The sequence below is a fragment of the Limulus polyphemus genome, unplaced genomic scaffold, assembly GCF_000517525.1.
Source record: "Limulus polyphemus unplaced genomic scaffold, Limulus_polyphemus-2.1.2 Scaffold1059, whole genome shotgun sequence".
Taxonomy (NCBI): Eukaryota; Metazoa; Arthropoda; class Merostomata; order Xiphosura; family Limulidae; genus Limulus; species Limulus polyphemus.
Window position 1 is genome coordinate 309,940 of NW_013666669.1, and position 12,304 is coordinate 322,243.

Consider the following 12,304-nt stretch of genomic DNA (forward strand, 5'->3'; position numbering starts at 1 on the left):
TATCACACAACAGTTTGTTCTACTTTATTCTAGTCAGATATCACACAACAGTTTGTTCTACTTTATTCTAGTCAGATATCACACAACAGTTTGTTCTATTTTATTCTAGTCAGATAACACCCAACAGTTTGTTCTATTTTATTCTAGTCAGATAACACAAACAGTTTGTTCTATTTTATTCTAGTCAGATATCACACAACAGTTTGTTCTATTTTATTCTAGTCAGATAACACAGCAGCTTGTTCTACTTTATTCTAGTCAGATAATACCCAATAATTTGTTCTACTATCTATTCTTATATTCTACTGAGATAATACACAATAAATTGTTCCAATTAACTAATCTATATTCTAGTCAGACAACACAATAATTTGTTCCAGCTAACTATTCTACATTCTAGTCAGATAACAAACAAACGTTTGTTCTATTTTACTCTAGTCAGATAAAACAACAATTTGTTTTAGTTACCATTCTACATTCTATTCTGATAACATACAAGAATTTTTCTACTTACTAATCTATATTCTATTCTGAGTTCTGTTTTAGTTAGTTTTTTTTTTCACGGTATTTTTCAATTACGTTAAAAACTAGCTTTTATATCGTTAATTTTCACTCCAGTAAGTATTTCTGATCACATACTGTAATTTAATTGTAGAAAAGATGGGCTTGGAAATGTTTCAACCGTAAAAGTGGCTCAGTAAATAAACTCTTGTGGTTTATGTAAGTGAATGTTGTTAATTCTGTCTTATAAACTACTGCTCTAACATCATTTGACTGCTTGAAAAACTTCTTTTTTCCCCCTCTTTACAAACAGAGTGCCCGCCCGCCGAAGACGGTACTGAAAGGTTTGCCTGCCCTACCCCAGACAGAATGAGCCGGTACCGATGCATAGATGATCACGAGTTGTGTGATGGTTTCATTGACTGTCCTCAAGGTGAGGACGAAGATAGACAGGCCTGTATGTTTTATAAAACGGTAAGTGTGACATGGGAAAGGAACAGGCAAAATAAAACCATTGGCAAAGAAAAGGCACTGGTAAAAGTAACAACAGTGATAACACAAAGTAAAAAAAAAAAAAATTTACTTCACAGAAGGAAAAAATAGCAAGAGTGTATGTTTACGATTTTTATAAAAAAATGCGTTTATTTCCAACAATTTACTTGTGCAATTTTAATCGGTGTCATTATTGCCACTTTTGTCAATTTGCATTTTTCCTCGTGTTATTCGCCCGAACGTCACGGAGAAAAAGCGTTACCTGAGTTAAGTGCTGTTTTTATGAGCTCTGCCTTTAGTAATGTTAAATATGAAGTTCAAAAAGTAACAAAATTTTTCTCTCTCTAAAAATAATTGCAAGAGTGTTATTCATGTAAACTAACCCAGAAATTTCAGCGAAGCGTTTTAATTTACCAAACGGAAAACTTGTCACTTTAGAACACATAATGACTTCTAACTACCCCAGTTTACACTCGTCAGTACACATAGTGACTTCTAACTACTCCAGGTTACACTCGTCAGTACACATAGTGACTTCTAACTACTCCAGGTTACACTCGTCAATACACATAGTGACTTCTAACTACTCCAGGTTACACTCGTCAATACACATAGTGACTTCTAACTACACCAGTTTACACTCTTCTATATACATAGTGACTTCTAACTACTCCAGTTTACACTCGTCAGTACACATAGTGACTTCTAACTACTCCAGGTTACACTCGTCAATACACATAGTGACTTCTAACTACACCAGTTTACACTCGTCAATACACAAGTGACTTCTAACTACACCAGTTTATACTCGTCAATACACATAATGACTTATAACTACTCCAATTTACACTCGTCAGTACACATAGTGACTTCTAACTACTCCAGTTTACACTCGTCAGTACACATAGTGACTTCTAACTACTCCAGTTTACACTCGTCAGTACACATAGTGACTTCTAACTACACCAGTTCACACTCGTCAATACACATAGTGACTTCTAACTACACCAGTTTACACTCATCAGTACACATAGTGACTTCTAACTACTCCAGGTTACACTCGTCAGTACACATAGTGACTTCTAACTACTCCAGTTTACACTCGTCAATACACATAGTGACTTCTAACTACTCCAGTTTACACTCGTCAATACACATAATGACTTATAACTACTCCAGTTTACACTCGTCAATACACATAGTGACTTCTAACTACTCCAGTTTACACTCGTCAATACACATAGTGACTTCTAACTACACCAGTTTATACTCGTCAATACACATAATGACTTATAACTACCCCAGTTTACACTCGTCAGTACACATAGTGACTTCTAACTACTCCAGTTTACACTGGTCAGTACACATAGTGACTTCTAACTACTCCAGGTTACACTCGTCAATACACATAGTGACTTCTAACTACACCAGTTTACACTCGTCAATACACATAGTGACTTCTAACTACTCCAGCTTACACTCGTCAATACACATAGTGATATGTTTTTCTATTCATTAGAAAGAGTTATTCTTTTGGTGGATACGAAAGACAACAACACTCCTATAAACCTGGGTATGAAACATCATCTTCTCTGTTTGAGACCACCTAGTGACATTCGAATAATTACTTAGCCTAACTCAGAACATGAAAAATACTGATAGCTGTTCTCTTATGTTAGGCTTCACATGTTTTCGCAGAGGATACGGGATCCGATCTTTCGTTGCTAGAGAACAAACCTGTATTTCATTCAGTTAACGTTCCCAAGAGACCCGGGGGGAGGCGTTCCTGAATAAGTCGGTCTCTGCTATACGACAAACATTTTTATCAGTTTTATGAATTTGTTAATTACGAGGGGGGGGGGGGAGGAATAACACCGCTGAATAAGTCGGTCTCTGCTACACGACAAACATTTTTATCTGTTAACGTTTTTCTAACAGTCATCTTGCCTCTGAAACCACGACCGTTTAAAACATGTTGTGTTTCTGTTGAACAAATACAGTAGAAAGAAAAGGTCAATGACTAGTTTCTATGTATTCGATATCACGAAGGTATGTTTTTGAAGAGTCCAAACTGGTTTATGGAGTAATAACATTTATAAAGACCAGTTTCATAACTACTTTATATACTTGTGAACTATTTTCAATTGTTGGAGTATTTAGATTCTAATACCGCACACCGATAAAAGAAACGTTAAACAAACATTATAATAATGCATAATGGAACGCATCAGATCCACGTGGACTCTCCACGAGCGCCGTATGCCTTGTGGGATATAAACGTTCTCAGTTAATCTAGTTAAAAAATGGAACAGGATAAGAGGGCGCTACTGATGTCACAAAACTATTAAATAATTAATGTTTATGTAGTGCTAGAAGCTGCACGTGATAGCAGGCTGGTGGTGGTTAGCTTTCTTTTTTTTTTTGTAAACTCTTAATTATTCATACATTCTCATCAAATTTCCACAACTTTCTTATTCTTTGTCTTATTGCTGTCTAAAGACATTTCGTTAATATGTGTTTTTAAAAAGATGTCCAATGTTTATTTAGTTTACTAAGGGCACAAGAATAATTCACAAAAATTACATATGCGGCTTTTTTATTTCAAAATTCAGTTGCAACATAAGCATATCCTTAATAAAAACACGTCTGGGAATGAAACAAGAATATTTCCCTTTATGTCATATGCAATATCAATTTGCATAATGTGAGCTTTAGTTCATATTATTATTAAATTTATGTAAAGATGACTCAATTTGAAACAATCAATATACGTATATATTTTCTCTTTCAGACGAAGGCCCATCTAGATGTATTGGCTGACGCTTTATTAAGATGGGCTAGAGGGCGCTTTTGAAGAGAATGTTTCACGATTGAAAGCCAGGCCAGAGTCCATCCTTGAAGTTGTTTTCACAACACAGCTTGTATCCGAGCCCTTTTTGATTTGGTTTTTTTTTCTGTTCATTTTTACAACCAGTCATTTCAAAACAAAATTTCATATTTCGCAAACTCAAAATTTTAGAGCTATTCGAATTATATAATTAATCATTAAAAATTCATTCTTAATTCTCTGTGTGTTCATATTTTCCCTCTTGTTTCGAACTTAATTAATTCAGGCTGATCATGGTTGGTGCTCTGGTTTAGTCCTGTGAAAGAAAGTTTCATCCCACTCGGCGAACAACAGACAATTTTAAGAACGCCCTCTACCTGCATGTATTTTTGTATACTTAAGTCTTTTATTTCGTCATGACAACCTTACGTGCCATTACCTTAGAGAGTGTTTTAAAGTATATTATACCGGTATCGCATTAAAAAAAACTGTTGATTCGGTTGCTTATTTTGTCACTGCAGAGAGTAAGTTATGAATGAGAATTTTGTGATGTTATGTAAAATTAGGCTTATTGTGTGGTTATTTGTCACAATCTATTTTAGCGATTTTTAGAAAATAATACTTATTGTATTGCTGCTGTTTCATTCGCTCTCTTTATTTGGCGTTATCATTTTTTCACGAGAGTATCAGAAAATGAAAAGTCCTTGCTGTGGGTGCTACCAATCGTGTTAGTATTAATACTACTTACCCGTTTAAAGCAGAAATAAAAACTACCAATCGTGTTAATATTAACACTACTTACCCGTTTAAAGCAGAAATAAAAACTACCAATCGTGTTAATATTAACACTACTTACCCGTTTAAAGCAGAAATAAAAACTACCAATCGTGTTAATATTAACACTACTTACCCGTTTAAAGCAGAAATAAAAACTACCAATCGTGTTAGTATTAATACTACTTACCCGTTTAAAGCAGAAATAAAAACTACCAATCGTGTTAATATTAACACTACTTACCCGTTTAAAACAAATAAAAACTACCAATAGTGTTAATATTAACACTACTTACATGTTTACAACAGAAATAAAAACTACCAATCGTGTTAATATCAACACTACTTATCCGTTTAAAGCAGAAATAAAAACTACCAATCGTGTTAATATTAACACTACTTACCCGTTTAAAGCAGAACTAAAAACTACCAATCGTGTTAGTATTAATACTACTTACCCGTTTAAAACAGAAATAAAAACTACCAATCCTGTTAATATTAACACTACTTACCCGTTTAAAACAGAAATAAAAACTACCAATCGTGTTAATATTAACACTACTTACCCGTTTAAAACAGAAATAACAAAAGGCTAAAAACGTATGAAATATAGAAAATAAATATTAGATACATTGTCGAAATATTGTTCTACATTTTGAAAATATATTCGCAGTTTTAACTTTTTGGGGGATTTTTTAGCTTTGCTGTTTGAATAACAATAGTCGGTTGTTAAAGGCGTTTTAATCTTCATATTTACAACCAATAGCAAAATGAGCTTCATTTAAATGAAAAAAAATAGGCTTCATTAAATCAACGTTAGCTCATACGTATTTGCATGTGTCCATATAAATATATATATATATAAACACAAGATGTTTACGTCATTCCCAGTGGTAGTTGTGGTAGAATACAGTGTTACTTTATCATTATGTGAGTGTAACATCTATTATTCAATGTATAATTGTACGTTTCTTAGCAACTAAAGCAGCCATCACGTTAAGCAGCTGTTACTATGACGACGACTTGTTTTTGGTCAATGTCCATTCTTACAGTCGTCAAGCGACGAACTTTACGACATTTATTTTGTGACAAGATTGAAATAAGGTTTAAGATTGGCTATGAAATGATGAATCACAAAGTAAGCAGTTTTCTGTTTGGTTCTTATTTAGAGATACATATTAGCAAAGTATGAAACTCATTCCAAGTTTAAAATGTTCCAGCTTAACGAATTTCAGTAAATACAGGTATTTTCAAGAAATATTCCACCTAGTGGTTTATACGTTCCCTCGGAATCACTATTTTTTATACTTGTTTGTTTGTTGTTTAATTTTATCGTACAAATAAACAAGTAAACGGATGACATTGAAAATTATTAAAACTTCTACATTTAAAATGTTTGGTTTAAGAAGGAGAAATTTTTATAGAATAGTTCAGTTTTATTACCAAAACCCAGAGAGTATTGTTTTCAAGAGACAAGTTTCAACTTTTTTTTTCTAATTAAATTTGTTGGTTTATTTTGAAAGAAATAAACGAACAAAAGTAATTTTGAACTGTACATATGAATATACTAATCTAATTTTAAAATAATCGATCGGTCTGAATGTTAAAGATGGCGCCACCATCAAAGTTAAAGTCGGGAGATGATTGTTGGAGATCGTTGAGGCTGACAGCAATATTTATTGTTGAAAACGTAATCGACTAAGAAACATATCTCCATGTGTTCATCTAAACAACTGTTCGGTAATACAGAACATTATCCAATATGAGACGAATCTAGCTTACTGACAATGCACTAATATTTTTAACATTGAAATATTGTTATAACTAAATTATGAAATGTTGTTATAATTAAATTGCGAAATATTGTTATAATTAAATTATGAAATATTGTTAGTTTCTATTCAAATTATTGGTTGAAACACAAGTATGTACTTATTATCAAAATATTGAGAATTTCTATTTAATACCAATTATATTTGTCATAAAACAATAGTAACAATTTATACTTATGATAATAATTATATCGTTTCCCGAGTAACCAGTATTGTTGGATAAACAATGTTTACATTCTTATAGCTATTAGTCACTTTGCGTAAACTTTTGACCTCAGAAAATAGCTGCTCTTCCAATTTGACTGATGGAATGGTAGGAGAGGGAGCTTAACATACATTTGAAATGCGAAACCTTACCCTAAAAATGAGTGCTTTTCAAAACATAGCTCGTTTTATTTACTCCACCGATTTTCTTTTCTGTAAAATATAAAAGCGTTTAAAAACGTGTTCCGAATAAATACGTAGGAGGGATTGAGCACTTGCGTTAAATGGAAAGTTAGGTGTTCTGTAAAATAAGTCAAGGTTTCTATACAAACAAGTTCTGTAGAAGTGTGTAATGTCAAGGTTTCTATATAGAGAAGCTTTGTGTATATGTATAAAGTCAATGTTTCTATACAGAGAAGTTCTGTAGAAGCGTATAAAGTCAATGGGTCTATACAGAGAAGTTCTGTAGAAGCGTATAAAGTCAAAGTTTCTATATAGCCAAGTTCTGTATATGTGTGTAAAGTCAAGGTTTCTATATAGCCAAGTTCTGTATATGTGTGTAAAGTCAAGGTTTCTATATAGCCAAGTTCTGTATATGTGTGTAAAGTCAAGGTTTCTATATAGCCAAGTTCTGTATATGTGTGTAAAGTCAAGGTTTCTATATAGCCAAGTTCTGTATATGTGTGTAAGGTCAAGGTTTCTATATAGACAAGTTCTGTAGAAGTGTGTAAAGTCAAGGTTTCTATATAGCCAAGTTCTGTATATGTGTGTAAAGTCAAGGTTTCTATATAGACAAGTTCTGTAGAAGTGTGTAAGGTCAAGGTTTCTATATAGACAAGTTCTGTAGAAGTGTGTAAAGTCAAGGTTTCTATATAGCCAAGTTCTGTATATGTGTGTAAAGTCAAGGTTTCTATATAGCCAAGTTCTGTATATGTGTGAAAATTGTTTCTATTCAGAGGGTTTCTCTAAATGTGCGGACAAGACTTGCAAATAAAGTTCTGTAAATGTATTAAAAGTAAGGGTAGAGGGGTTCTGTACGATGTGGGTATTATTTTACGAGAGTAAGATGTCTGCATATAAGGAAATGGTCAGGGGAGCATACAGGGGAGGTTTTAAAAGTAAGGGTATCTATGTAAGGGGTTCTGTACGATGTGGGTATTATTTTAGTAGAGTAAGATGTCTGCATATAAGGAAATGGTCAGGGGAGCATACAGGGGAGGTTTTAAAAGTAAGGGTATCTATGTAGAGGGGTTCTGTACGATGTGGGTATTATTTTACTAGAGTAAGATGTCTGCATATAAGGAAATGGTCAGGGGAGCATACAGGGGAGGTTATTCAGTAGCATAGTTGTGAGATATTGGGTTTTTGGGGGCAAGGCGAATTAATGCTGGATTTTGTGTGTTTAACACAGTCGGAGTCATTTAGACCTAAGACGTTTTGTACATGTATGTAATAATACATGCGTCTGGAAAGAGTGAAGGGCCCTGAGTATGTGCGAGGAAAATATCACAGGTACTGTACACATGTGCTAACGACCAAAAGATAATGCGTTTTAGAAGGAAACTAGGGTTCTCTGTAAATTCTGTGTGACAAGGGTTATTTTGTATGTAGATTAAGTTTGTATGTGTGCAGAGTTCTATTTCAGGTAGATCAACCATCAGATCTGTGTAAGGTGGACCAACCATCAGATCTATGTAAGGTGGACCAACCATCACTTTTGTACAAGGTGGACCAACCATCAGATCTATGTAAGGTGGACCAACCATCACTTTTGTACAAGGTGGACCCAATCATCAGATCTATACAAAGTGGACCAATCATAAGTTCTGTGTAAGGTGGACCAACCATCAGATCTGTGTAAGATGGACCAACCATCAAATCTTTTTAAGGTGGACCAACCATCAGATCTATGTAAGGTGGACCAACCATCAGATCTGTGTAAGATGGACCAACCATCAGATCTGTGTAAGATGGACCAACCATCAAATCTGTGTAAGGTGGACCAACCATCAGATCTATGTAAGGTGGACCAACCATCAGATCTATGTAAGGTGGACCAAACATCACTTCTGTACAAGGTGGACCCAATCATCACTTCTGTACAAGGTGGACCAATCATAAGTTCTGTGTAAGATAGACCAACCATCACTTTTGTGTTAGGTGAACGAACCAATACAATAGTTCGGTGTACGTAGAGATTGTTCTGTGAACTCAGAGTGAATTATAGGATGTTTTGTATAAGTAAGGTGTTCTGTGTAAATAGAATGTATTGTTTATGTGGTAGTAATAAAATACTTATCTGGAAGAAGGATGAGTCAGGGGTTCTGTGTAAGTAGAAGGTATTGTTTATATGGTAGTAATAAAAGACTTATCTGGATGAAGGATGAGTCAGGGGTTCCGTGTAAGTAGAATGTATGATTTATGTGGTAATAATAAAAGACTTATCTGGAAGAAGGATGGGCCAGGGGTTCTGTGTAAATAGAATGTATTGTTTATATGGTAGTAATAAAAGACTTATCTGGAAGAAGGATGAGTCAGGGGTTCTGTGTAAATAGAATGTATTGTTTATATGGAAGTAATAAAATACATATCTGGATGAAGGATGAGTCAGGGGTTCTGTGTAAGTAGAAGTTATTGTTTATATGGTAGTAATAAAAGACTTATCTGGAAGAAGGATGAGTCAGGGGTTCTGTGTAAGTAGAATGTATTGTTTATATGGTAGTAATAAAAGACTTATCTGGAAGAAGGATGAGTCAGGGGTTCTGTGTAAGTAGAATGTATTGTTTATACGGTAGTAATAAAAGACTTATCTGGAAGAAGGATGAGTCAGGGGTTCTGTGTAAGTAGAATGTATTGTTTATGTGGTAGTAATAAAAGACTTATCTGGAAGAAAGATGAGTCAGGGGTTCTGTGTATGTGAGGTAGTAATCTTTGTACCTAGATAAAGTCAGGATATTTTCATAATTACGATACATCTGGGGCCCCGAGAACTTAAAGAGACAATAATTCAGAGGTACGAGTCACGTGGAATGTACGAATCCACCACGTGAATTGTGGAGTATGGATCAGTGCTAACAAGTCTGACATGTATTCGCAGAACTAGCATAGAGTGGTGTTTTTTCCTATTAACTAAAGTTAACATGAATAATTTTTTTAGCTGTTTGTTTATGTGTTTCAATTGCAAATGTCACGGATAAAGGACAAAGTAAGAGCTATTGTTTAATACACTACGTTAAATATATGTGATTTTCGTTTAACTTTTGAGAATGGGATGAAATTGAAGAGACAGCTCTTTTTCTAACATTTGAAATGATATTGAAAAACAATATTTGATCGAGCATTTGGGTGTCTATTTTGCGTTACTATAGTGTTTTACTGTTTTACAAATAACAGATACTAGCTAACAATGCGCAATGGTTCATGCGATTTTCTCTATCTGCTGTTGTTTAAGAGAAGTATTTATACAAATATTTATTACCAAAAACTCTAGTATAATTGCTACTGTTGTGCTGAATTAATATTTTTGTTGCATTCTATTGCCGCTAGGGGTGAGCAGAAAATAAAGTGTCTAGGACTTTATTTGTGATGTCCTCCTGTTGTGTTAATTTACCATTCCGTTGGGCCTATACGTTTCTATATTAATACTTTTATTGCATTCTATTGCCGCAAGGGGTGAGCAGAAATAAAGTGTCTAGGACTTTATTTGTGATGTCCTCCTGTTGTGTTAATTTACCATTCCGTTGGGCCTTTACGTTTCTATATTAATACTTTTGTTACATTCTATGGCCGCTAGGGGTGAGCTGCAACTAATGTTTCTGTAAGTTTAATTTTGACGCCCTCGTTTCTTTAACTTGTTGTGACTTAATTATCTACTCAGATAACTTGCATTCCTAGGATACAAAGTAAAAAAAAAAAAACTAAAACAAACTACCTTTATTATGACTAAGAATTCCTAATTTTAAGCGCTTTATTTATTGTGATTTTTAGCATTGAAAATAGTTACTATTTTTTATTATCATTATATAAAACGATAATTTTTATTACTGTAAACTCAACAATACACAAACTAGTATTGTTGATTAACGTTCTTCCGCTAAATATAGTGTAAAAAACTGAGGCACATTTCCGTTTGACGAAATGGTAAGTTTACAACTGAATTATTAAAGGCATAAAGCACTGTTAAAGCACCATAAAAAGATGTAAGAGTTGAAACATTGTTGACTTAACTATATTATCAATAATCAAAGTTCAAACATTGTTTACTGAACAATACTGGTAAAACTTCTGCAGAAAAGTATTCCTACCCTGTTCTGATTTGCATAAAAACTAGGTTTCTGTGTACATATGATTCTTCTAACCTCAAAAGCAGGTCAGCTAAACATCTAAATTGATAGAAAAGGCAAGATAAGTAAAAGCTTATGTATTCCTAACTGTACATAATACATTCCACTGGTATTAAAGATAACTTCTAACCGATTCTTGTTCTGAGCTGTACGAGTGTTATACCATTTTACAATACTAAGAGCTACTACTGTATTTTCAATTGATAAATAAATATATATTTTTTTCTCTGGCCAGAAAACATGTTGTCTGAATTATAGTTTCTGAATTAATACGTCACACTCTTTTTTTTTACCTTAAAATTATATATACAGGTAAAATGTAAGCTATTGATTCTAACCCTAGTAATGATTTTCTGCGACATTTTCCTTATGCTTCTAAACAGATTTCACGAGTCAAAAAACTTAATAGTGACATAAATATTGTGGCGGCAAAGAATTATGGAAGAATTTAAATCCCTTATCAGTTAATAAAAATAACAATTTTCTATTAAACCAAATAAAACATTGTAACATTAAAGCTAGAACAGATCCAGAAAAACCAAATTTATTAGCTGATTATTATGAAACATTCCTTAGTAACCCAAATTCTCCAGACTTTAATGTCTATAATCACAGCCAGGTAAGTAACTACATCAACACGAATCCATCAATTTTCACACCGTTTTCCCCATCCAACAACTCATACAATAACTTGTCAACAAACGAACATAACCTAGTAATTAGGAAAGTCACACTCGAAGAATTAAAAATAAACATAAAAACACTTAAAAATTCGGCTCCAGGTCACGACGGGATAAAAAATATTGTTCTGAAAAAAGCTTCAGATCTACTTTTGATTCACCTCACGAACATAATCGTGCTATCACTTTTAACTGGTTACTACCCGAACACGTGGAAAAAAGGCACTAATCACTGTAATACCTAAAAAACAAAACAACAGATCTAACTCCGATAACTTCCGTCCCATTAGTTTGTTAAGCTATCTTGGCAAACTAATGGAAAAATAATATCTAACAGACTTCTGCTCTTCTGTGAAACAAACGATTTACTAACAACTCGCAAGATGCATCAAGAAAGAACGGACAACCAATAAAATACGATTAACAGAATCTGTCTACAAATCACAACTTGCAAAATGCATCAAGAAATAACAGACAACCAATAAAATACGATTAATAGAATCTGTCTACAAATCACAACTTGCAAGATGCACCAAGAAAGAACGGACAACCAATAAAACACGATTAACAGAACCTGTCTACAAATCACAACTTGCAAGATGCACCAAGAAAGAACGGACAACCAATAAAACACGATTAACAGAATCTGTC

The 12,304-nt window shown here is 33.6% G+C and overlaps 1 protein-coding gene across 1 annotated transcript in view; it reads left to right on the plus strand.

Annotated features, from left to right (window-relative positions):
- Positions 1-12,304, plus strand: part of LOC106461926 — a 58,215-nt gene that overhangs the window by 29,784 nt on the left and 16,127 nt on the right. The window contains exon 2 of the mRNA XM_022389028.1: positions 815-975. Within this exon, the coding sequence (XP_022244736.1) occupies positions 815-975 (161 nt within the window). The remainder of the gene's footprint in view (positions 1-814; positions 976-12,304) is intronic.